Here is a 26785-nt window from a genome sequence, read left to right on the forward strand (position 1 = left end):
ATGAGATACCTTTGGTCACCCTCCCTACAGCCCTAACACTAACCCTCTGCATTAGCTGCTGTCGCAGTAGGCAGCACTGGAAAACACGTCTGCTATCTCTTCTTAGTTAACAGCTGCATCCTGATACTGGGAGTATCAGGAAGCAATATTTGTACTGTAACAGCAGAAATGTAGTTCTTCAGCATTGCAGACCCACATGTTCTCATTCCTAGTTTATATTAACAAGAAGAGAGATAAAAGGCTAAGATGACAGAAGTTGATGGCTGTGGCAGCTGGGATGAGCAAATCCCTATTTTAAGCATGCAGACAAAATTTGGGGTCAAGCTGGAGAGGCTACAGAGGGATAAAGTGCCAGTGAACATACAAACAACTCAGAGCATAGGGCCCCTCTTTCTATCTTCTTAACACTTCTCAGTCCTGCTGACAGGCTGACCTACAGGCAGTACTGCTCTTGCCTCTTGACATGGGTGGGCAGGGCTAAGCCTGGTCACATGCTGATTATGCAGAGCCTTCGGTTCAGACCAGCCAGCCATGCCGAGGGATGTCCTCAGGGCTTCAGCTCTCTTCTGCCCCTTGAGGGAATGACAGTAGAGTAGCAATCCTCTCACATCTCCTTCCATGGTAGTGAGGGCAGAGAAGCTTGTAGAATTCCACGCAGACTCCCAAAGCATTTTGTCTGAGTCCAGTTGCTTGAGCTGCAAGGCCGTAAGGTGTGGGAGAAGGTGCCTGGCAGTGCATTACATCTCTGCAGGAATCTGTCTCACTTCTTTCACTGAATCTTCTGTCAAACAACTCTGCACAGATTTGTTTCTCACGTAACTGCAAGATCTGAAGAAAATATATAGAAGCATTTATAAATCTAGCATATTTCATCCTGATTTACTCTTATGCAGTGTTTTTGTCTGGCTATTTTTGCATGTGCAAACTAAGTGCATTATGAGTGCCAAGCTGTCCTATAAGAAGGTTGTCACACTGCTGATCTACATGAGAGATCTGTGTTTTTGAGCTCAGTGGACACTTGGTTTGCTTGCTAGCCCCAGCAGGAACCCTAGACTGTGTTGGGGGTTTCAGTGAGAAGTTCAACACATGTCATGGAACAGAAGAAAGAGTAAATGCATGATGTGTAATGGCCACAAGAGGCCAGACTGGGTGCTAGTCTAACACTAGAGCCTCAAACTCCATTTTCAGATATGGCAATGCATATCCTGCGCAACTCCTGTTAAGGCTAAAGATTTACTCCAAGTTTACACTTGTGTAACAGGACACCATGTGGCCTGATACAGATATCCAGAAATATTTTGGCCAAAGCCACTCGAGCAGGAATTCTTGATGGCAGGAAGTGCCAGAGGGCCCCCAACTCCTCCCATTCTCAGCATCCCCAAGGACAGCATCCACAGGGACTCTGTGTGCATGTCATGGGTCACACCACAGAAGCACAGTCGTGGGTACAGCTGGGAATCCTGACACACAGCCATGTATAGGGAGAGTCTGGAATAAGCTCCCGTTCCTTCTCTGAAACACAGGCAACTTAGGAAACAGGGCATGAGAGATCAAGAGCAAGGTACTCCAGAGTTTTAAATTTGCAGTGAAGGACTCAGACTAGGTTGGTGTTCAGGTCCAGCCTATGCTGGAGCAGGGAATACAGAAACAGAAGGGCATAGGCAACATGGTCTTCCTTCAACTTGGCAGCGCATTTGTCTTTAGGCCTTATTTTATTCTTTCAGAGAGAGAGCAATAGAAGCGCCAGCAGGAGATGAGCAACTAAACTAAATGGCTACTATTCTTCCTTTCATCCCCATTCTTTCTCTCTTTTTTTTTTTTTTTCCAGATCCGAAAGCGAAGCAAAGCATGCCGTGGAGGCCTGTGGGAAAATGATGTGCTGGTATCTATCAATGGGAAGTCATGTGCTGGCCTCTCCCATGCTTCTGCCATGCAGATCATCGACTCATCCAATGGCATGCTCAATATCCGAGTGAAAAGGTAAGCTGTTTCCAAACACCAGGACTGTGACAGTACAGGCAGCAGAGCAGCTTCATCCAGCACAGCAGCTCTCCACATCCAGCAGGAGGAAGGCAAGCAGGGAGCCTTTAGTTTCTCTATACTGTGAAGTGTATTACGAGGAGATTCCCATGGCTAACACGGCCATCCAAAAGTTCAGCACTGTCTCTATGCTGCTCTCCAAGAGCCTGGTACTGGTGCTGAACAGACTCCATACCTTTATGCTCCGCCCCCTCCAGCTGGAAGAAAATGTTTGCAATGTAAGAAATATGCTGTTAAAAATGAACAATATAGTTTCCAAACAAACAGTTGACATAGGGCAGTTTACCTCAGAAATTAACAGTCTCCAGTTCATTCTGGGTAAAAAACTCTTCAGTAGAAATGGATTTGACTATATATTGGATAACCGAGCCACCAGAAAGTCGCACAAAGGTTACCTGGATATTTACTACAGCAGGCCACTGTATTCCAATATGATATGAACTGACTTCTACAAAGAAGTGGGTAGGGGAGTCCTTTTTCTGGGAAGATGTATCTCTGCTGAGCTCTCCAGCAGAATGTTAGAAACAAGGATCAAATTTTAGGCATACAAATGATCCCAGTAACTTTGCTGTTTCTACCTGTGTGAAAGCAAACCCAGTGCTTCAGAGTATGTTAGATGAGGGCCAAGCTGTAAATCAATCAGGTAAAGACGAAGGCAGCAAAGCTGTGTGAGGACCTAACTAGTTCACACTACCACCGAAACAGAAGCTGCCCTCAGAAAATAAGACCCTGGTGAAGGGATCTGGGAGATGTAATTCTCTGTAGCCCTCAGAAGACAGAGAACTGTGAGCAAAGGGAAGGGAGAGCCACCCTGCTTACTGGCATCTGTACACTGGGGGCCAAGGAGAGCAGTGCTCAGAGAAGGAAGGAAAGCAGGAGCATGTAGGCTACTTCCCTTGGCTACAGGGAAAGTGCTGGTGCCTTCTGATGTGCTCATTCTGTCAACCAACTGTGATGAATTGGGATGAGTGAGCCCTGAACAGGGTGGCCAGAATAGCGCCTGGTCCCTAGCCAAGGCCTTATCTCACCCCTCTGGAGCCCATCTGCAGCCAACAGGTGCCTAGGCAAATTCTTTGGGCCAAAATGAGCACATTTTGAATTAGCAAAGTGACAGGCTTCTCACAGGATGCATGGATCAGCCCTCTGGGAGCCAATATTGGATGGATTGAGAATAAAGTTGGCTGTATTTTGGTGTAGCAGAGAACTCATCAAATATTGCTTTCTCAACACATCTTTATTAACACTTCATATCTATATTCCCAGGGACAACACCAATCAGTTGCTTTCAGAGAGGACAGGTAGCTGGAAGACTGCAGTATGCAAGGTTGTATATGCATTTCTGCTGGGGAGTGTTTGTAAAGAGACAGGACGAAGAGACCTGAATGGATAGTGCAGAACAACAGAAAATAGCTTATAAGCAGCAATGATTTTCAGTTATCTGTTTATGTATTTAAAGAAAAGAAAGAACATTTCTGTTTTGCCTGAGGAGCTTTGCATTTTCTCCCCAGTAGGAATTCATGCTATAAATATTATTAAAATAAATAAACTGTCAGGAGAATTGCCCACAGTTAGCTTCCACCAAGGTTTGACATGAATATAAATTTTTCACTGTTCAGAGGCCGGATAACAAACAATTGATATCATGAACCCACAGCTTTACAGAGGCAATGTTGTCTGCCTAGCTTCCCAGTAAGCATGCTCAGAAGGCTCCTTTATAATTCTAATGAATCCTCATGACTCTGGCAAGGGGAAGAAGTTCCCCAGCCCAGCTGTGTGGTTCAGAATCAAACTGATTTTGAGCGTTTAAGACTTGGTTTCCAAAGAGGTCATAAAGCAGAAATTCGGGATGAAAGCACACAGCTGATGTCAGAGATGAGTCTGCCCTTAGTGTCTGTACTGTGTGCACTGTAGATATCTGTCCCACAGAAAAGACACCTGAAACAGCAGCTCAGCCTCTGTCCTTCCCTGTCCAGCGGGCTCCCTCCTCACATGCAGTTTCCTTCCAGCTCCCCTCACCAACCAGACCTCACTCACTGCTTTTCCTTCTCCCTGCAGGACAGTTGGTGGGGACCAAACTGGCCCACGGATTCAGCGCTCCCCTTCCCCAGGGCAGCGAGTGCTCTCCCCACCATCCGCACTCAGCCCCACGGCACAGCTCCTGAGCTCGGCTCCGGCAGGAGCCCCAGCCACCACACAGCCCTCACAGCCCCGTAAGCCACAGAGGCACCTGGACAGCCTCACCTCCCCACCGGATAGCGAGGCCTACTATGGTGAGACTGACAGTGATGCAGACAATGTGGCCCAGGAGAAGCACCGCCGGGCCCGCAAGAAGTCCCCACGCTCGCCGCCAGACGGCACCAACAGCAAGGCAGATCTGCCCCAGGACGAGGTGTCCCTGTCTGAGCAGAGCGGCTATGAGAGCTTGCCGGAGGCTGCCATGCAGAAGGAAGCCAAGGAGGCCAGCTACAGTGGGGTGGCCAAGAGGGAGATTGCCTGTCCACCCGGCAGCCGTGCAGACACCCCTTTCTCAGAGAGCGAGGGACAGTTGCGGCCATCCTCAACAGAGGGTCGTGAGCCTTCTCCAGAGGCGATGCTCCTACCCCATGCCACCAAGGCTATCCGAGCAGAGCGCCATCTCATCCCCATGGTGGGGCCAGTGGAGCACCCAGTTGATGAAGATCTAACCACCACATATGCAGAGAAAGCCAAGCAGGCTAGTAAGTGCTTTGCACCTTGCCACTCATCCTTGCCCTCTTCCTATGCTTGATCTCCTTCTAAAATCCTCATTCCTGCAAATGTCAAGTGGGTTAGCTCCCCTAACTTGTGAAGAAACCAAGTCAGCCCTGCAGAGATGGGAGCTTCCCATTGCACATTTGCCACTGGGGTCTGGATCACCAAGGATGTCCCAAGCACTAGATGAGAAAAAGGGCCTAGGGTCCAGGAGTCACTTCTAGGAGCTCCAGCCATACAATCAGCGATGTAGCAGCTAAGGTAGAATCAATCCACTTGAAGTATTGGCAGCAAATATAGGTGGGAGCTGGTAAATCAGTTAATCTGGCAGCTCCTTGTAGGGTGGGTATCTCTTGAGACCTTTCCAGGTAGAATAAAACACTGAAAAATTTAGAGTATTTCTTGGGTGATGGACCAGAAAGTGACCTCAGTTGAGAATATCTTTCCTGGTTTCTGCTATATATGGCATTTCAAACTCAAACATGATGACAGGGTAAGATGTTATTTGATTTCACAGTGGTGATCTAGCCAATAATATCAAATAAAAGGTAATAATATATATTTTTTTCATATGAATATATCAGTCAAATGATTAACTTCTACTTCTCTGAGCCTAGAAATTAAGCAGGTTTCAAAAAACTGACTTAATTGTGGAACAGACTGGGAAACTGAGACATAGAAAAGTTATTAGACCGAATCAGAGATAAAACACACACTAGACATCTTTTCCCCAGACCAGATAATATTTCAAAGCTATTGTTACACCACTCTTCCCTCTTTTTCTTGGTCCTTTAGAGGTAACTGTCAAATCGAGGCTGTATCTGCTCTACTCTGTGTTGAGGACAGACTCAGTTGAGTGCTTTATGTCAGGCCCTGCTTGGCAGTACAACTGACTTGATGCCTTGTAGTAGTTCTTCCTAGTCTATAACATTCACTTTCCCTAGAAGAGCAAAGAAATCAGCAGTTTCAGACTCTCTGACGATGAAGCTATTTTTTCCCCATTTGAATAATGTACAAGCATGAGGTGAATGGTGAGAAAGGCATGTTCAGCTGCTCCCTGCCATCTGATAGTCCTAGCAGTGGATGAGCAAATGCTTTACATCAAGGCTTATTTCCATGGATAGTATCAGCACACAAGGCTCCCAGGAAAGCCAGGTATTTAATGCAGAACATTTCTGATGGCAAAATAATACCCCATGGCAGAAGGTGATGCAACTGCACTGCCAGCGAGAGGTAGGGCTCCTAGAAATATTAGAGGCTGAGATGGTATTTTATTCTCGTATTACTCTTTCCACCCCTCATCCCCCTTCTGGATCATCTTTGGCTACGAGTGTCCTTATGTAAGAGTTGTTCTGCCATGGATTGCAATTCACAAGGCCAGCTTGGGTTTTTCTTGAGTTAGGAATCTTGGCAGTAAATGTGAGGGTAAAACTCTGTCTTGATTATGCTGGATTACAGTAGCCATTAAAAAAATTGTGGGACTGCAGAGAGGCACTGATTCCTGCAAAGGGGCTGCTTGTAGAGATGCCATATCCATTGGAGGTACCGCAGCCATTGCCAGAAAGATGCAGCCTTGCAAGGATATTTGTACATGAATTGGCTTAGCTCCTACACTTGCTCCAGGCTCTTATGGAGCCAGAGCCAGAGCCAGATGAGTTTTAAGTTCTGTTTCTCTGCTGTCTCTTAGCAGTATACAAAGCACAGTAACCTACTCTGGGACAAGGGGACTTCCAGCTTTTGCCAAACCAGAACACAAAATCAAGCTCATGGCTTAGAAGCTAAACAACTTTTTAAAAACAGAGTTATGAAGAGTAGCTGACTTAGATGATCAATCACAGGAGCCTAGAGCTTGATATAGACACAGGAGACATTTAAAAACCATTCTGACTACCTAATCAGATGTTTGCCTTTTGGTGCACACCCTCCTCGCTTTGGCCTGACCATCCAGGCTGGATGTGGCTCTGAGCAGCCTGTTCTAGTAGTTGGTGACCCTGCCCATGGCAGGGGGGTTGAAATTATGTGATCTTTATGGTCCTTTTCAACTCAGGCCATTCTATGATTCTATGACCTTCACTTTTGTTATGGCTTCCACCACCACGTTGTAAGAATAACTCTTTTTTTTTTTTTTTGAACTGTCAACCAACTGGTTCCTCACCTTTTTTTTCTCTTTCTATTTGTATTCATTCTTTTTAACTTTCACTGTCATTCTTAAGCTGCATTCTCCCTTTCTTATCTCTTCCTGTACCTCAGGCAAGCAGCACTGCAGATTTCTGATCTGGACTGATTGCATACTCAAGAACATTAGCGAAACTATAAAATGCTTCCCATATTCCCCTCATTCTCTTTCCTATCCTTATCATGAAAGATTACCAGTCTTTATTCTGTGGTTGTTACTGGTTCATTTTCTGTTAATTTTCACATTTTTTCAGCACACACTCTTTTTTGCATCAAATTTACCAACTTTTGACAACCACAGTTTATTTCCCTGCTGAGTTGTTATAAATCATCTGGCAATTGCCAGAGGTGACACTGCTGTCTGATGCCTGCTTTGAACAGCAGTAACACAAAACAAATGTAGCTCACTTACTCACTGCAGCCAACAGTTTGACCCCAGGAGCAGAACATAGCGTAGTGGCAATTAGAAACGGCCTGAACAAGGATTTGGCAGAGGATGAGATGGAACAAAGGAAGCACAGTGGGGGGGTAGGGGGGGGCAGCAGCTACTGGTGCCATCTTAGGATACCCTGTGTATAGTCAGCTGCTGTGTTGTAGCTCTCCTTTCCCAGCAAAGGTGTAAGGGCTTAGAGTCTTTTCAGGCAACAGGTTTGAGCCTGCCTTTTTTCAAAGTTCTTGCCCTATCACAGTTTGCATATTGTGATTGACCCAGTTTTTTCCCAAAGTCTGGAATAAGCACCTGTATCATCTCAGCTCCCCAGAGGACACACAGCTCAGACACGCCTGCTCAAAACTCACTCAGAGTATTGCTGATGTAGACTGGTGGGGTGGAGTGGGGAGCCACATACCCTAAAAGTGTGAGGAACTTGCCCTACAGATAATAAGACTTCAATTTTCACTGCTACCCAGTGGCTACTGTGCACCCTTACGCTTTGCTCAGGAGAGCAAGAGAACAACCAGCAAATGGAGACTCTTTGCTGTACTTCAAATGAACTACAGGAGGGCATTCGTACTTGTAAATAACCAGTATATTGCCTAATCTGGATAAACAAAAGTGGAAATTTGTTTATTTTTCACTAAAGAAGAAATTTTCTCGTTTTAAATAAATTAATCCTTGGAGAAACTGGGTATCTTTAGGATCTCCATTTATCCTCATTGTAATGGGCCAGTCCAAATTCTGCCTGACATGATTTCTGTGCTGTTTGGATAATGCAAAAAGAAAGGAAGATATAATTAGGCTTGGGATTATTCTGTAGCCAGAGCTGCCTCTCCTCTCTAAGGTGCACTGTATTCTCACCCTCAATCTTCAGTTGTCTCCCAGGTGCAATGGGCTCAGGCTTTCTCATAACAGCAGATACCAGTTGCTGTCAGAAGACAAGCATACCAGGACAGCAGTCTGGTCCTAACTTGCTATCACATAGGAATTTATGTCAGTGCAAGAAGTGCTTCAAAATATCTCAATTTAAGCTTATCCACTGGACTATTTTTAATTCCTAGGACTCAAGAGCCTTTCCATATACGGCAGGGGAAGGGAGGGAAGAATGGGTGGGGAAATTTCCTCTTCTGCTTTATATGGGCCTGACTGCAGGAGCAGATTCATCAAAGTTGTTACATTCTGTATCAGAAAAGGAAATTGTTCTTGTTTGAAGCGGATGTACAGCAGCATCACTTGATGAGATAGGATGCTTATTTATAAGTTGCCTGTTCATTGGAGGGTCTTACAGATTACCTCTGCTAACAGCGTAGTCACATTTCTCTGCAGAGAGTGTGAGAGCAACAAGCCAGCTATCAGCCTATTATAACGCATATGGGTCACAGGAGTTGTGAAGAAGATAAAGTATCTGAATGGCAGTTTGAACTTATTGCACCACATTTTCTACTTGGCTTTCACCTTCAACAGCTGTGACTGATAAATGCAGTTACATGGTTGGTAGGCTAGCTTAATCATTTTGCAACTCTCTGCAGTGTAGGAGACCCAAAAGTTTAGGTCTCTGTCCTTTCTGCTTAGAAATAGAGCAGAAAAACATTTTACTTGTCCCAGGAGCTTAAAATTAATCACCTGAACTATTGATACATTTTTTTCTGGAATAAGCACCTGTATGATATACTGATCTTACAGGAAGTTCGCTCCTTGCAGTATGAAGCAACGTTGAATAGCCCTTGGCCCTGGTGCCCAGTAAGCAGCCAACCACTAGGGAAACAAGGACAACAACCTCCATGGGTGAATCACTGATGAAGGGTCTGATCTCACTTCATCATGCACTGACCTGGGAATTGCCTTCACTAGGGAAAGCAATTTACATACACTGGTGTATGCAATCTAGTCATATGCCTTTGCTGCCTTTGCTTATGAATCTCTCAGTATTAACATTTTTTTTTTTTTTTTTTTTTTTTTTTCTTCAGATGTATTTATTAACAAAGACAGAAGTGAGAGAAATGCTGTGCATCTGGAACACTTTTTATCCAGCTTTAGGTTTGAGTATGGCATTTGAGCTTACACCTTTGGCTTATATTCTTCTACCACAAGCACAGAGGTGTTATTTTCATGGTTGATGTAATAGCTGCTTGGGCAAACAGAAATTGCCCAATAATTGCTAGGTTCCAGGATTTTCAGAATTGAATTGGAAGAAATTATAACGCAAACAGACAACAAGAGTCCCTCTTCCTGTCCAATGTTGTTTCCATCAGATCTGAAGTTACATGGGACTCGCTGAAAACGTGGGGACAAGTAGGCAAAATTACTCAGTGGCAACAGAGAAATGAGAAAAAATGATAGTGATGTGGGAGAGAAAGGCATAAAAGGGTGAGTCATAAATGGACTTTGACAAAGGGCAATTAAATAACGGAGTCATTCCTCAATAAGAGAAAATTAATGGCAGGGAGGAGAAAAACATCAATCTGGCAAATATCATTCTTCAGTTTACCTTCAATCCATCACAGGAAAAGAGATCAGTTTGTTGTGAAATCTGTAAAGCTTCACTGTCATAAGCGTATCTACTGCTTATGTTAGCCAAGCAACTGTCCCTTAGTATAGAGGAAAAGGAAGCAGGAATAAGGGGGACAAGATTCAGCACACCTTGATGTTCTGAGTATACTGAAAAGGACAAGTCTAATTCTTATTCTCTCCAGAAGTAAAATGTAAGGAATTACTGAAAATTGTATCAGAATGACCCTCAGCTCTTGGTTAGTATTTCAGAATAATGGGTAGAGACTCTGGGAAAAAGACCAAGAACGTCACATTTCTTATAGATATGGGTTTTGGTAATGACTAAAAAAGGTTTAGATTCAGTTAGCTGAATGAAGTAACTATTTTGAACACATTTCATGGAAAACAAAACGATCAGTTATGAAATGAAAAAAAAGAAACCAGTCAGTGACCTGTTCAGTAAGGTAACATACTTTGTGGCTAAAGAAATAAGGTGGACACAGCATGTGTTGACTTCTGTAAGACATCTGATATGGTTCCACATGACTTTTCCAACTAGAGAAATATGGATGAGATGGGACTACTGTAAGGTGACCACACAATTGGCTAAGAATAGAACAGAAAACATAACTATTAATGGCTCATGATGTCAGGTTAGCTAATTGGCTAAGTTGGTAGTAGTGTTTCACTTGGCTTCTAAATCCAGCGGGGCTACCTCTATATTTTCACCCATGGAGCTTTGAACATGAACATATGTCAATCAAATGTCCTCTCCACCTCAATGTTATATGACTGGTGAAAAGACAGATGATTAAAAATCCCAACCCTCCTCTCTTCTATTAGAGGATCTTGTGTTCTGGCTACACCTAGACAGAACAGGCAGCATGTGCTGTCGGACAACCTGCAGCCCCTAAAGTGCTGTTATTCAGAACTGGGACCTGGAACAGACACCTTGCAGCTTTCTTCTCCTCTTTCTTCCCTCAGAAGCCCAGGTGTGTGGGGAACATTGGGATGGGAGGTGGTTTACCTGGATTGGGGAGATCAGAATTGTTCCCAGGTCTTTGTCTCTGCTTTTGAACAGCGAACTCTTCCTAGTGAAGCTTTTAAAATATGTTTATTTCTCTTGAATGTGTTTTACCTATCAAGCAGTAGTAGCAAATGGCAATAAAACCATTTTTAATGGATGACCTGAGGACTGAGTAGAGACTGTGATGTGTTAATCAGAAATTGTCATGAAGCATGGAAAGTACATATAGTTGTCTTGTGGAAGGCTGGATTTGTAGAATGAGATGGGAGCTTGGCAGGTTGCAGAAAGGGACTAAAATCAATTGGATAATAAGAATGTATGACATGTGCCACAGGATTAATCAAGTGCACAGATGGTGAACATATGCTTCTCTGTATTACCAGTGTGCACGCTGGAAACACTGAAGGACGAAGAGATGATGAATCGGTACTATCCTGCTGTCAGACATCAATTTGTGAGCAGCAGAATTAACAGATCCTGGTGTCCTTTTAATTTGTGTCTCAGACTTGATATCTCATTCTGTAGTAGATGCGAATCTGCCTGATGGTTCTCATACAGGAGCTCCTAATCCTTTGTGTGTTTTTCATTTTTTGGTGCCCAATTAAGACCACACTCAGGCTTTCTGCTTCCTATGGGGGGGTCTGTCTCTGTCCAGCCATCTCTTTTCATGTGATCACAAAGGAGCTTTGTAGCTTTGTGAGTTTGGACTAAAACTAACAAATGGTCTCAAAAGCTATTAGCATGAATCAGACAGATCAAAAGATGTAAAGCATGACTGCATAAACCTTTCTTGGGCAATCAGGCTAAAAATGCAAAAGGCAGATTCACCAGTACATCGAACAGGTGCTGTCCTGGCACTCTTGTTGTAGAAGGCTGTGTAGGGAATATCAGGGCCTGAGAGTGAGATGGCAGCATAGGAATGCTGACCATGTATGCTGCCTTTTGCACTGAGGACACATTTCCATCCAGCTCTGGAAAAAAAAAAAAACAACACAAGCTCTCTATCATGTAAAGGAGATTTTTTTGAGTGAACAAACTATTCAGATCTCCAGCAGGATACCATGAGACTAATACAGAGACTAATATAGAGACTAATTGCAGCCATGCATAGCATGAACCTTCTCAGCCTAGCAGGGTTCTGCTGTAGCAGTGTGGGAATCAAAGAATGGCTATAAATGGTCCAAAATCCACTAAGTTTGTTTGTTTGTTTGTTTGTTGTCCCATGGCCGTAAATTCACCTGCAAAAAAGCTTAATTTCTTTTTTTCTAAAACCAGGGGATTGTAATGGGGCAGTGTCTCACTTGGAACTCTTTCAATCACCAACCAAAAAACATACTGGTTTGCTAAGTACTGAACTATACATTAAAATCTCCATAGATAAACTTAAATGTTGTGAGACTGAATGTCTGTAGCATGCTAAGTTGGAGGCAAAGCCAGTACTTATGCCTTATTGTTTGCACAGTTTATGTGATAAAAGTACACAAAGATACAAGGATGAGAAATAAATGTTGTGTCCCCAGAGTTATACCATAACTTCTAAGTGAAAGAATATATATATATATATATATATATATATATAGTCTCCTTCCTTATTCTTTGCAATTCAATCATTGGCATAACTTTAAAGACTGGCTTTTGAGAGACATATACTTGGAAAGCCCATATAACCTATTCAAATCCTATTTTGAAAGGACTCCAGGTATGAAGAGCATGAAATGTCTATATCCTCCAGTGACTTACTGAGATACTTGCAACATTAGCCATGGAAAAATGACCTTGTCTAACATAAATAGCTAGAAGAATAAAATTCTAGTTGATCCCATATGGAAAGGTAGTAGACAAAGTAGAATTTCACCACACATAATTTTTTTTTTAATTTCTGAAATTAGCAGCATCCTTATTTTCTAGAAAAGCCTTGGTATTGGCTTTTCTAGAATGTGGTCTTTAGTAATAAAATTTACCAGCCTTATTTCCTAGTGAAAACAAACACTACTTGACATTGTATAATCCTGCTTGTTCAGTAGTTTTCTTGAGTATGCATTAAAATTCTTTTCTGCAATGGGTCCTTATCCAGAAAAAATGTATAATTTTTGCACTTCTCTTTACTGAAATTAGTAACTTAAATCATTCCACTTCAGTGGGCTTTAGCTAAATTAGGGCACAGAAAAGTCTTTGTAGGCTTTGGCTAATAGATTATTTTTTGAAGATTACTCCAGCAGAACTTCAGACAAAATTTGAATGCTTCAGAAGTTAACAAAATGTTTTCTATAGAAATTTTCCACCACGTCAGCATAATTCAGGAGCGTTTCATAATCTTTCTGTTTACTGTCTTATCTAATCCATTTGAATGTTCTCAGTATTTTGTTCAGCACTATAGAGCTATATTTTGATTTCCAATTGCATATATATAATAAACCTTGTTGAAAACCTTGTTGAATCTGATATACTCCAATTGCATATTAATGCAATTGGAGTATATCAGATTCTACAAGGCTTTCTCAAAGAGATTGTATCCCTGTATATATACATATTAATCAGAGAAGAAGGAACTGAGTAACTTTCTCTGCTTTTGCTGTAAAAGCCTTTGTATGAGGCCATGACACATCTCCATTACAGTAACTCTGCCTGAGGAAATCATCTTCCCTGGCATTCAGCGGTGGCAAAGGGATTTTAGGAGGCATCATGTGTCATTTGAGGGACAGGGCTTAGTGGATAGTTTTGGCAGGAGGTAGATGCTTGGACAAGATTATCTTTGAGGTCTTTTCCAACTTTAATAATTCTATGATTCTATGATTCTGTGGTCAGACCTTCCTTTTTCTAGACTCACTAACACTGGAGATGATGTTCTCAGAGATTTGTAGATTCCCAGCACTCTCCGTTCCCCTCTCCTTTGTCCACTCCAGTTCTTACTATCATCATCTCGTCATTCATCACCTCTCAGTCTCTGGTGCTGGAGCTCTGAATGGTGCTGCCAAAACATTTGGTCTCCAAACCCTTCATCGCCCTCCCTGAGCATAGCCACACTCTTCCCTGTAGGTAACAGCCTTTGCCATTTTAATTCAAACACTTCACTACAGGCACTCAGTATCCTAATGCTCCTCTGTCAAATGTCTCTTAGTCCTGGCATATGGCAGGAATTGGTATCATGAGCTGATACTCCTCAGATGTGGAAGGAAATTGATGTATAAAGGAAAAGAAAGCCTCTCCCCATCTTCTTTTGTTCCTTATATTTGCCTGAAGCTGGGTGCTCCCTGAGCGTTCAGAGGAGAAAAGTTTCTTTCCTCCTGAGTGGATTTCTCTACTCTGCTGTGTTGGATATGTTAACCTTATCTGTTTGAAAGGTCCATGGAGGTACCAGTTAGAAACAGTTTCTAGCCTGAAGCTTGCACCACAGAAGCAGTGGGAACAGAGAGAATATTTTCTTATTTTAAGACAAAAAAAAAGAACAGGTTATTTTCCCAGGGATTGGAGGGAGGAGAAAAAAAGGAGAATGCTTGAGTGCCAGGTGATAATGTCCATCACACTGCTCAGTGATGAAACTAAGAAGACAAAAATAGACAAAGTGACCTCATGGCTTTTGGCAGCAATACCTACTAGACAAAAGAGAGGCTTTAAAAGGCTTGTGGAACTGATAGCAAAGGGCTTGGACACCTCAGAGTTTTTGGTTCTGATCCAGCAGGAAGCTGCTTTGCTTCTCTCCGATTGCCTCTCTCTGTTTATGGGGAGCTGTGAGTTAAACGGGCTTTGTGACATGCCCAGCTCTCCAGGTCTGGACTCTGCCTTCTCAAGCTTGGATCAGCCTTATGCAGGTACAGGTGTCTCCTCATTTTTCTTTTTTTTTTTTCTCTTTCTTTTTCATTTGTCCTCTCCTCTCCTCTCCTCTCCTCTCCTCTCCTCTCCTCTCCTCTTCTGTTTCCACAGATCTTTGTTCCCCATTCATTTCTCTGTTCTGCTTTCACTCTTCCTGTTTTTCTTCAACAAGTCATCTTAGGAAGATTCTGCTTTTTTCTTAAAACATTGTGAGAGATTGTAGCTTGAATACCGTGATCATTTTTTCTGTTGGGATAATGGCTGTAGTTTGTTCTGCACTCTAACCTTGATAAGAAGGAGAATAGGGAGAAAAGGGAAGCAAGTCTCAGGTCTTGCCCTTGCCCTGAGAGCAAGTCTCACAGCCTCAGTTTCCAGCTGCTTCTGAGCATAGAGTAGTTCAGACCAACATCCTAGGGAAGCTATGTGTAGATTTTAATGCTGAGTCTGGCCCAACTGTTGGTGGAGGCATAACCAAGACTATCTACAGTATTTGCTAGCCCACACTGTAGAGTTGAACCCTTTCACAGTGTACTGCTGTCGAAAGAGGCTCAGGCACTCACTCTGGCTGGTGTAACTCCCTAGCTGTTAGCTCCTGATGCACAATATCTTCCTGTGAGTCACTCAAACAGAATTTACATAGTGTGAATGTGATTTAAATTCTGTAGCAATGCTCTTTCTCTTTATAAATGCAGAAGCGAAATATGAGCTTGGTGAGGTATAGTGACTGGATGCTTGTAGAAAGAAAGAAATGTCTTGTTTCCTCCACTGGGAACCCCCTGCTTCCCCTGGCACAAGCATGCAGATTTCTAAGTGGAGTGAACAGACCTTCAGGGATTGTAATTCATTTCCATCATGGACAGCTGATCTTTGAGGGAAGTCCACAACTGTTCTGAATAGCACTAAGTCTCCACAAAATCCTGGTCACTGTTAGTCTTGGCTCAGCAAGGTGGAGTCAGCATGTAAGGAAAGCTTTTCAGAGAGCCTTTACTCTCCAAATGCAAGTGTAAATGATGAGCCATTTGCACAGGTTAGAACTGATTTGGCTTCTTCTAGATTTCTTGGTGCAAAGGGGAGGAATGGACTGAGCATCCAGCTCAAGTAACCAAACAGGTGCCCTTGCTGAAATCACAGGGTAGCAGCATGTGCTGTGAATGGCTTCAAGCCTTGAGATCGGTCTTCCTTTGTCTTTATCTTAAGCTTCTGCAAGGATGACTGCTGTGCAAGTTGACACTTTATTTTCAACATGAACTATGAGAGGGAGCTCTTTTTGCTGTGGTTACACTAATGCAGTATAGAACATACCACACCTGTAACACCTAGACAGGTTTTGGGGAATATCTGCAGCCCTCAGGAAAACTTGTGTCCTTCCCAGCTAAACTTCCTCTCCCATTGCTGTCGCCCAATGCAAGTAGCTCTGCCCCATTAACTGGTCCTCACTGAATGAATAAAACAGTCAAAAGATTGGACAAAGTGATGCAGTTTTTTGGCAATTAGAGGCAGGCAGTGGATGGATTTCTCATCTGTACAGCCATGCTGGGAAAAAGACAATGGGAGTAAGGAAAAGAATAAAATGAAAAAAACTGGAGATTATCTTGTGGCTTGGGTTTGCTCTACCTTTTTTCTCTGCAAGGTTAGTGCTGATTTCTTGAACACTGATTATAGGGAAGTCCATGCTTTTCTCAGGGTAGCTGAGTTTGGTTTTCTGTTGGATCTTGCTCACACTATGCTTTCTCTACACATGGGGTAGAGAACACAGTGTTCCTCACTGGGGCTTTGCTGTCCACTGGACTGGCAGAGCAGATGGAAAACGATTATTCTGCACTTTCATGCCCGTGTCCCAACAGGTGTCAGCTTTTCCAGGCAAGCCTGTGTAAGTAGATTCCTTCTGGGCTGGCTGATCGGTCATAGAGGTCTGGGATTCTTGCTCAGGAGCAAATGGTCTGTTTCCTTGCTGGGCTTGGGGCACAGACAAGGGACTGCAGCAAGGGTAAAAGCATGCCTCCTGCTGCCGCAGGGCTGCTGCAGGGAGCAGTGAACAGCCCTACACACGGTGTTGATGTAAGACACAGACTATAACTGTCACTGTGGGGCCCAGGCACCAGCTGTTCCTGCTGAGCACCTAAAAGCTATGACTCCTGTTGCACACACACATCTGAACTAACAGTACTGATGGCTGCTTTCCAGACCTCTAGAGGAACTGCTTGCTCCTAAGTATCCACCATATGGCAGGAGGAAGATCTGCATATCACAGGGCTCCACCTTCAGGGTGATAAGTAACAGGGTGATAAGTAAATGCTCCAGATTCCCAGGATCAAAGACACAAATTTCAAACACACTGTGAAATACAGCCAGGGACTCTTGTCCACATGCTGCAGAAGTAGGAAGTCCCAGATCTGACCAGAAAACAGAAACCGTCCTTTAAAACAAAGCCAGTTCTCTTTCCGCACCCATAGAAACTTCACTGATAGTGTTTGCATGGAAAGAGGAAACTGACCTGGGTTTCTATCAGCAGTTACAAACAATGCTTATCAGCAAAGGTTGGACAGAAAAGATAGGGCAGATGGTGTCAGTATGTCTCCTTTTTTGAGCACTAGAATACCTACAGCCATATCACTGCCCATCTTTGCCCATCTAGCCTCTTGTGGAGCTCTGAGCTTGTCTTTCTGTCTCTTGCAGAGCTTCACCGCCACGAGAGCATCCAAGAGAAGAACGTGAAAGAAGCCAAAACCAAGTGCAGAACCATTGCATCCCTGCTGACAGACGCACCCAACCCCCACTCCAAGGGGGTGTTGATGTTCAAGAAGCGCAGACAGAGGGCTAAGAAATATACACTAGTGAGCTTTGGGAGTGTTGACGAAGACCGTTCCTACGAGGAGGAAGACGGAATTTTTCCAACTAGTGAGTCTGAATTTGATGAGGAAGGTTTCTCTGACGCCCGAAGCTTAACAAATCACTCAGACTGGGACAACACTTATCTGGACATTGAAAAGTCCAAGTCAGTCTCTGAGCAGAAAGAAGAGAAGCAAAAAGGTTTGAGTGAAGCCTCGGGTAAAGGAGCACGGTTATTTGAACAGCAGAGGGAACGGGCAGGGAAGTACACAGTGGAAAAAGTCCCCGCACAGAGGAGCCCCCAGCTCACCCCAGCTGCCCAGCCACAGCCAGGCATGGTGAATGGAGATATGCCTGTGCCACAGAAGACAGCCAGTGTGCCCCTCAGCATCCACCTGGAAGGTGTGCAAGTGCCCAGCAAGATGCCAGCCACCACACTTACTCAGGTCCTGGCTCCCCCCAGCCCCACTGTTTTCCCGCACCCCCCAGGCACACCTGACCCCTTCTCTTCAAGCACTAGTATGTTCAACAGATCTGCACGGCCCTTTACTCCTGGTTTTTCTGGCCAACGCCCAGCAACATCCTCAGTCATCTTCAGGCCATCTGCACCCAAAAAACCTAGTGAAAACCTTGGTGGACAAAGCACGGTGGTCTCCCCTTCCTCACCTCTTGCTCCAGGAACACCTGCCAGTGCCACAGCACCGACACACCGTGGTCCAGTGAGCTCCTCCACATCTCTGTATATTCCTGCACCAGGCAGGCCAACAACACCACTAGAATCACAGCCAAGAGCTGGAGGAAGCGCTCCAGAGACCAAGCCTTCTGCCAGCCCTGCACGGACATCCACTGCCTCTATATTCCTGTCAACTCCCTCAAAGCCAGGAGGGGAGGCGGCCTCTGCAGCATCTCAGCCCCGAGTCCCTGGAACAGCCTCTTCTTCCTTGTATATTAGCCCAGCACCAGCACAGCATATGGTAAGCACCTCCCCGCTGCCAATGCAGCTTTCTGCCAACTCAGCAGCAACACCACGGCCTCCTTCTGAGCCCTTAACTTCCAGGGAGCAGAGGATTGCCGTGCCAGCTCCCCGCACAGGCATCCTGCAGGAGGCTCGCCGGCGGGGCAACAAGAAACCCATGTTCAGTAAGGTTGAGGAAAAGAAGAACTCACCCAACCCCGAGCTCCTGTCTCTGGTGCAGAACCTGGATGAGAAGCCAAAAGGTGACCACCTTGGGGCAGGCTTTGAGTCTGGGCCTGAGGAGGATTTCCTCAGCCTGGGTGCTGAAGCCTGCAACTTCATGCAGTCCTCAGGCCGCAAGTTTAAGACCCCACCTCCAGTGGCTCCTAAGCCTCAGCAGCAAGATGCTGGACTGGTAAATGGGGCCCATGACATGCCTCAGCTTAAAGGCAAGGGGGCACAGCTCTTTGCCAAGCGCCAGAGCCGCATGGACAAGTTTGTGGTGGAGACAGCAACGAAGCCAGAGTCCAAGCCCAGGACCCCTTCACCTTCCCCTTCTCTGCCTTCATCCTGGAAATATTCACCCAATATCCGGGCTCCGCCTCCGATAGCTTACAACCCAATGCATTCCCCTTTCTATCCTCTGGCAGCCAGCAAGTCTCAGGCTAGTAAGGCAGAGAGCAAAGTGAAAAAGGCACCTGGCCAGAAGTCAGGGAACAAGGCCATTGATTTAATGCACCATCAGCCCTATCAATTAAAGTCAGCCATGTTCTGTTTTGGTGATCCCCCGAGCTCCAGCACTCAGAAGTCTCCTGGTCAGCCAGGCCAGCAGGCCAGCTCGTCCTTCACTGCAGCCAAGCAGGTCCCTGTGAAAACAGCCAAAACACAGGAGATTCGTCGCTTCTCCACCCCTGCTCCCATGCCTGCTTCGAGCAGCTTGGCACCCACTGTGCTTGTGCCCCGCTCAGCCACCACGTTGGATGAGCCCGTGTGGAGAACAGAAATGGCTTCTTCTGCTCCTGCTACCCCAGCACCCTTCCAGATGGAGCTCAGCCAGTCCCCTAAGCCATATCAGAGTTCCCCAGAGTTTGGTCAGGCAAGCCTGGGGCCCTCCCCAAACCCAGCTTCAGCCTCTCGTTTTCAGGTGGCCAGGCCCAAATTCTCAGCAGCCAGAACAGGAATGCAGGCGAATGTGTGGAGGCCAAGCTTTGGCCACCACTGAGGCATGCATCATTCCCATCCCATCCACGGCCCTGCAGAGGTAGTGTTCATTTCGTCTTTCTTGTCAGCTCAGTATGTTGGGGTGGTGTGACACAAAATGAAGAAAAGAGAAAAAAAAAGTACTCCCCTTCTGCACCACCCTCTCCCCCCACCTCTCTTTGAACCTGGATAGGCAGCTTCGTGGCAAGGCTTATGGCTGTGGCTACAGATGAAGGAAGAATGTGCAGAGAGGGCATGCGTGGTACTCAAGGACTGGGAACTCACATACAGCAGCAAAGCACACCTCTGGAGAGGTGAACTGTAGCTGTTGTCTCACAAGAGGATGTGAAGTGGTTTTCCTCTGAGGGCTTTGGAGTCAGCTTTGAATGAAGAAGTCTTGAGGGGACAAAAGCCTTGCTGGAAGAAAGGATTCCAATGCAGAAGTCCTACCTTTCCCATAAAACTGTTTTTTTAAAAAGCCTGTTAGTCTGTACATGTGCACTTGTATGCCCACATGTACACACACTGAATAGCAGTAAAGCAAAAGGAGAAGTGGGCTCTGCCATGTACAATTCTGCCAGATACCCCTTCTGAGAGGCGTGGGAAAGGAGGTAAGGGAGCAGAGCAGGAGTGCTGACACGCACACATGGAAGCAGCATGCACTGTGCAGGAGGATGACTATGGGTGCCTGTTCCTCTAGTCACCAGGGCTGGAGTTGAAAGGGAGTCATCTAGCTGGCACTAAACACAGCTGTAAGGTCTGGGAGCAGTTTGACAGTGGGGCCTTGAATGTACTTGCTAGGCTACCACAACCTGGAGGAATCACGGAAGGAAGTGTTAAATTTTGGAGATAAATAAATAGCAAAGCTGAGCTCAGGCTGTGGCTGGTAGGCTCCAAGCAAGCCCTGCAGCACTGGTCCCACTGAACAGGAGATAGATTCTGTAAGTATAAAGAAGGATTGTGTAGGAAAAGGTAAAGTTGCCTTTAAAAGGAAGCAGGATTGAATATGCATTTATACATGAGCTTTTTGTTTAGTTTAGGAAAGAAATATAGCTAGATTGGAAGTGGTTCACTACATAAAACTTCCTTAAAATTGTTGCGCTGGAAAATATATCCTCTCTACAGATAGTCTCAGCAGGAGAATGGGTGACAGAGAAATGGAGTCATCAGTGAAATTTCAAACTAAATGACTTAATTATCCATGAGATTATTTGATAAAAACTGAAGTGCTTTGAGATTCCCAGAGGATATGCATTCTTACACATGCATACAGAGCTCAATCTGCTGGCAGTGCTGGGGAAATAGGACTAGTTATTCTTTGAATGTCCCAGGCTAGATCAATAGCGTATAAGAAGAAAGTATTCCCTTTACTAAGGAAGAATTCGGGGTATCAGTAGGGTTTCTTTGCATTTGCGTGTGTGTTATCACATGTGCTCTGGTCCATACATCCCTGTCATTTGCTTTCCTGCCCTTTCTCCTCCTTTTGTAGCAGTTCCACACATTGAGCTGGAGAATCTCACTAGCAACTTAGTCCTGGACAAGTTTGAGAGGGAGAGAATGAGAGAAAAGTAAAAGCAATACACAATCCTTCCAGATCTCTTTGAATCCTTCAAGTCTGGCTGGGCTTGCTTTGCAGACCTGTGTTTGCAGCATTCATTGATGGGGACCCTGGAATGTAGAAAATCATGCTGGAGAAGGAGGAGAAAAACAATTACATCTCTCTTGGCAAACTATCAGCTGTGGGAAAGGATGGAGAGAAAACCTTTGGGAATGTCCTGCGTTAATAAGAAAAGGGATGCAACTGGTTGTATGACATGGGAGCAGCCAACCTCAAATGATGAGGTGATGCTTTTTCTTCCTGGAAAACCTCAGAAGGGAGGTCTTAGCACAAGTCTTCATTGCAGAGTTAACTCAGACCACCAGAATCCACTTCAACTGTGGTGAGGGAGAGCAGCCACGCTACAAAACCTGACTTGCACCATTACTTTCTCACTCATCCTATGCTGCACTGCATTGCCATCATGTCAGGAAAAAAATATCAGGTGCTTAGCAAGCTAAATCTCTGTGATTCTTCCCAAAGAAAGCAAGTCTTCTATTTTCCTAGGAAAACCATGGAGAGTAACTGAAGGACAGGTAGTGCTTCAAAAGCTTTGTCTATAATCTTTTTGTGGAGCACCGGCTGGCTGTCACTGGCTGATAGTTGTAGCCACTAGCCTTAGACAGACCAGCTTGCCCAGGCAGAAAGTATCACTGAACTCAGGTGTAGAGAGGGGTTATGTGGACCAGAGAAAAGGTGCTCAGGATAATTCTGCAGTGAAGAAATAATCTCAGAAATTCTGAATCTTACTCTAGCGTTCCTGTCTCTCATGGACTTAAAGATCAAGTGTTGTCAGGGCCTGAGCATCTAAGGAATTTCATTTTGCCACTAGAAAAAAAAATAAGGAAAAGAGAGAGAGAGGTCTGACTTTATCACACTTGTGAGATTGCATCTGGCCTGTATCTGGGTGGTGCTTCTCCAGATTTCTAGGATACACTGATGATGGCCAAACACCGTGGACTGTTACATGACAGGATCTGAGTGGAATAACTGGATTTGGTCCATCCTTCCGATAAGTCATGGAAAGAAGATGGAAAAGATTCAGGTCTGACTGGAGAACTGATATTGAACATCAGAGCAAGGAAAAGAATCAGGAGGCTGGGGATCCTGCATTTCACCTCTACCATTCTTGGTTCAAAGCCAGGTTTGGAAGGAAAGCTACCTATCCTATGAGGACAGAGCAGGATCCACAAAAGCAGAAGGTGCTGCAGATGAGGCCTATAATGCTTGTGGAGTATCCCAAACAAGGCCTGTAGCTGCAAGTAATGTGAGATGTGAACTAATGCTGAGATGCATCTGCTAAGCTATAGGGAAGAAGCCTGCACAACTGCTGGCTTCAAGCAGGTCTGCTAGGGTCTGCTCATGAAACTAATGTGGCTGCCTGCTAGGTAACAGCTGAATCATATACAATTCACTTGAACCTCTCCAAATTTCAAATTCTTCAGCTGTTAAACAAGCACAGATGTAAACAGTTGTTGGACAAGTTTTAGTTCCCACCTGCTAATATATGAGCTGCAGCAGTAGGCCATACCCCAGCATCCCCTAGTTAAGCATCTGAAAACATCTATGTGTGTTCTGATTTAAAACTGCTTATCATCCCTCCTCTCTAGCATGCTGCTATGGCAATTATGAGGGTTTATCTTGGCTTCAGAAGTCAGTCTCTTCCCTCTGAATGTATAGGAACACTTGCCAGGGATAACCTCAAGTTCCTGTAGCAGCTGAGAGGAACTATCTCAGAAGAGACTGATGTGATGAGGAGTCACTTGTCACCAGACACAAGCACAGTGCCATCCAGGATTGTTCTCTGATTGAATTTACTCCCTTTCTGCTATAATATCCAGCACACCCTATCAGGCCCTCTTCATAGAGGATCTTCATCAGTGCTCTGAAAATGGGAGTTCCACAGCAGTGCTCTGTCTGGTGGCAGATGTGACCCCAAAAGGTGAATAGATTTGGTGTCTCCGTTTTTGGAAGTACATTTTCCTTTTCTGTTTTGTCTTTTTTTTTTTTGCAATTTACAGTCACTTTCTATTTGTTTGTGCAGAAGAATAAACTTGTGATATGCACTTTACGTGTGGCATTTTGTCACCTTTGCTTGGCACCCAGAAGGAAGTACTGTTCAACTCACATGCAGTTTAGCACTACCACAAACTTCTAAAGCCATGAGAACATAAGGAGTCCAAAAAAAGGATAGGAAGTCTTGACAACAAAAATACTTGGGCTTAAGTTGGCCTTAAAGCTTCTACACATTAAAAAAAAAAAAGACCCTGAAAGCAAAAAGTTAAATGAGATGTAAACTTTGGTACTACAAGTTATAAAACACTCACTTTCTAGTAAGACAAAGAAGAAATTTCCTTATGGTTGGTGTCACAGCCTGATACAAAAATCAGCTCTGCCTGTGCCTGTCCACTCTCAGCATAGCCTTTCATAATCCTGCTCTGCTCTAGCCCAGTGATCTATGTCTACAACAGAAAAAAATCCAGATAGGAATCCACAGAGGTGCCAGCTGTGAGTCTTTTCCAAATGCCTCTTCTTGTCTCAGTTATAGAACAGAGAGGAGTCAGTGTGAAATCTGGCCCTGCAAATTCCTGTTGTCCTAAGCTGTAGGGCTGTTAACAATCCCATCCTAGCAAAAGATCAGTCCAAATCTTTACGCTGCAAGGATGGGGCACAGCACCTGGCACAACCTAAAATGTATGTAGTCATCTTTCCCAGGCTCAGCCTGCATTCCTCTACTATCCCCTGCTTGTAAATCTGGTGTTAACAACAGTTTGTCAGCTCCAGTAAGTCCAAATACAAATCTACATTGTACAACCATTCAACTTATTAACTGAAAGATCAGAATATCCGATCAGTCAGAAGACCAAGTATAATCCACTAAGGATAGCCTCCAGCTCTAACACTAACCCAGTTCATGTTAAAGTCTGTTCAATTTGGGGTCCTGAGAGTTTCATTGCCCTCAGTTTAGGTCTAGTGTTAGCAGACCTTTTTTCCTAGATGTATATCACTCACAAGTAGAAATTCCTGAGCCCTACTGGAGATGCAGGGGTAAGCTGTAGGATCAGACTTGCAGACTGGGCTCTGGTATAGCTATCATTTTATGGATGTTTCTCAGATTAATTGCTTGCATGGTGGTCTTGAGGTGGACCTTGTAACCATCCAGCATATTTCTGATTGATCTGTGGATGGGAAACACACAAATGAGTAAAAAAGTCTGCTGATGCCAAAGTGAGCTTCAAGTCCAACCAGAAACTCAGTTCCCAAAGAAATAAGTCTACAGATGCACAGGCTACAGATTAGGACTGCATCTTGTTTTGCTGTCAGTTAAAGCTGACATAGTAGGATTACGAGCTATTCCAGATGGTTTAACACATTGCAGGACAGTTGCTGTGTTCAGGGCTCTGATTAAATTCCCTGTTAACCTCTGTAACCTTCTCAAGTGAGAGTCATTTCTTCTCACAGCAGGTCATGTCAGAAGGAGCCAGAAAAACAGACTTTCAAATGTGGAGGGGGAGCCAGCTATGAGTTTACTGACCCAAAGCAAAGCCAAAGGATTATTGAATGGCTAACACAGAAGACTAGGGATGAAAGTGGACTACAGTGTGCTACTCAGCATTTTGAAATAAGAAAGTACCAAGGTGCTTAGTAGGGATACCTGCCTCCAAACAATCGTTCTAGTTGGAAGGAGAAGTGTCCAGCAAAGTGCATGCCAAGCACGTATACAGAATATACAAAGAGTAAGGATATTTGCTGGCAGTACAGACCTATAGCTTTAACGGCCACTAGATGTTGCCACTGTTCTTTTCCAAATTATCTGGAGTTTTGGCATTCACCTGATGTAGTGTTAGATCTGGAGGGTGTAAAATCGTAGGAAATCCTTCCCTCCTAATCTATCCAGTTTTGGCACTCACATACGACATTTCTTAGTACCACGTGCCAGAGGAGAAGACCAGCCTCATACCAGGGAGTTTTGGCAGTGGGAGGCCTGATGCAGCACAGAGGGCATTCCTGGGTTGCAGCACGTGGAGCATGCAGACAAACAGGCTGCCCAGCAAGGAACACCCCACAGTTACGCCAGCTATTCTAACACCCACTCCAGCATTGTGATCAAACCCTACATATTTCTGTCCCAGCCCTAAATCTCATCATGCATTTAGCCCACGTAGTGGCAGGAGAGAGCCTAGCATTAACTATTTGTCCTATTGTGTTGCTACAACAAAATACTGTCAAGGCAAGTCTGCGTAAAATTGGAAGAGATTAAGCATATAATACATATTTTAAACTATCAAATAAAATAACATAAAAAGACGTACTTGAAAATAAAAAAACTCCTTCCTCAAAAACCAACGTGAATGTTTTGCAACTTCTTCTAGAACAGATCAAATTACATTGAAGTCTTCTGCTTATGAATGTATTCACTGTGTTGTAGTCCTGGGCTCCAGGGAGAGAAAGGAGCCAAGCCACTCTGTATCCCTGGAAAATTAAAACAGTGAAGGTTATTTGTCAGACAAACTCTGCCTGCCAGGCTTTCACACAGTCAAAATCTGCTTGGGAGACAGCCCTGCTGAGGACTGGCTCTTACTTATGCCCATCTAGTGCTACCTAATGAGACAGATCTCATCTGCTGCTCTTGAAATGATTTCACAGACATCAACAATTAGGAGTCAGATCGTTTGAAATTAGGCACGTGGGAACTCAGCACAAAAATGAATGTTGAGTATACTGGACAGAGAAAGCAATGCTTTGTGCAGGCTGTTCCTGAGGCCACTTAAGTAAAAGGTATTTTTGGAAAGAGGGAGGTGGCCACAGTGACACGCGGGCAGTTCCTTCTATGATTAAAAACTCCTCCCTGAAGTACTGCAATGTCCTGGAGGCAGGAAACGTACTATCCTTGCTGACCTACGTGGAAACTCCATACTCAAGCAAGGACTGAACTTGGCCCCCAAATCTCACCACAATCCAAGATGGGGAAAAGCAACAACAACAAAACAACGCAAAGAAACAAACAAAAACACAAATGAAAAACAAACAAAAAGAGAAACAAAAAACACCCATGCGACTCATCAAGCAAGTCTTCTAGTGATTTAAAGCTTTGAGGCTCGAGTAGAGCCCTACACTACTTATTATCTACATTGTTTTCATCCTATTACTGAAAGCAGAGATAACATTGAAATAGTATCACCAGTGGAAAAATCCATTAAGCTGCTGAACCTGGCAACATGGCGGACCACAAGTGCAGTCTCTCCTAAGCCTGCCAAAGATGCTTCTAGATTACTGAACTACATATTTCTATTTCCCAGGGAAACTGCATAGAGAGAAGGAAGGAGCAGGATTTAGTTTTCAGCCTGGCAACTGAAAATGGAGACATATAGTTTTATCTGAAGACAGAGTAGGAGGTGAGAATCTCAGTTAAAGATGTGCCTTGGTGGTGAAGTGTCAGACACAAGACTGCTTTATCCAAATCGCCCTACAAATCCTGGTGCCATACTAATAGGA

General features: G+C 44.4%; 1 protein-coding gene and 1 long non-coding RNA gene across 3 annotated transcripts in view; one reads left to right on the forward strand and one right to left on the reverse strand.

Moving 5' to 3' along the window:
• The window catches only part of SYNPO2L (synaptopodin 2 like), a 33727-nt gene extending 10367 nt beyond the window's left edge, over window positions 1-23360 (forward strand). The window contains exons 2-4 of one of the 2 annotated variants that reach the window (XM_042863369.1): window positions 1829-1980; window positions 4096-4757; window positions 17385-23360. In XM_042863369.1, the coding sequence (XP_042719303.1) occupies window positions 1829-1980; window positions 4096-4757; window positions 17385-19714 (3144 nt within the window). In that variant the 3' untranslated portion in view covers window positions 19715-23360. Of the gene's footprint in view, window positions 1-1828; window positions 1981-4095; window positions 4758-14394; window positions 14708-17384 lie in introns of those variants that run through there. The other variant, XM_042863370.1, reaches the window with a different exon arrangement.
• LOC122175604 lies at window positions 773-26012 on the reverse strand. The gene is made up of 3 exons (XR_006177452.1): window positions 25892-26012; window positions 25603-25762; window positions 773-828 (listed from the first exon to the last, which is right to left on the reverse strand). It is a non-coding gene; the product is annotated as an uncharacterized LOC122175604 (long non-coding RNA).
• Window positions 26013-26785: the final 773 nt, after the last annotated feature.

The sequence above is a fragment of the Lagopus leucura genome, unplaced genomic scaffold, assembly GCF_019238085.1.
Source record: "Lagopus leucura isolate 7727_CA_CO unplaced genomic scaffold, USGS_WTPT01 Super-Scaffold_739, whole genome shotgun sequence".
In the NCBI taxonomy this organism is placed as follows: Eukaryota; Metazoa; Chordata; class Aves; order Galliformes; family Phasianidae; genus Lagopus; species Lagopus leucura.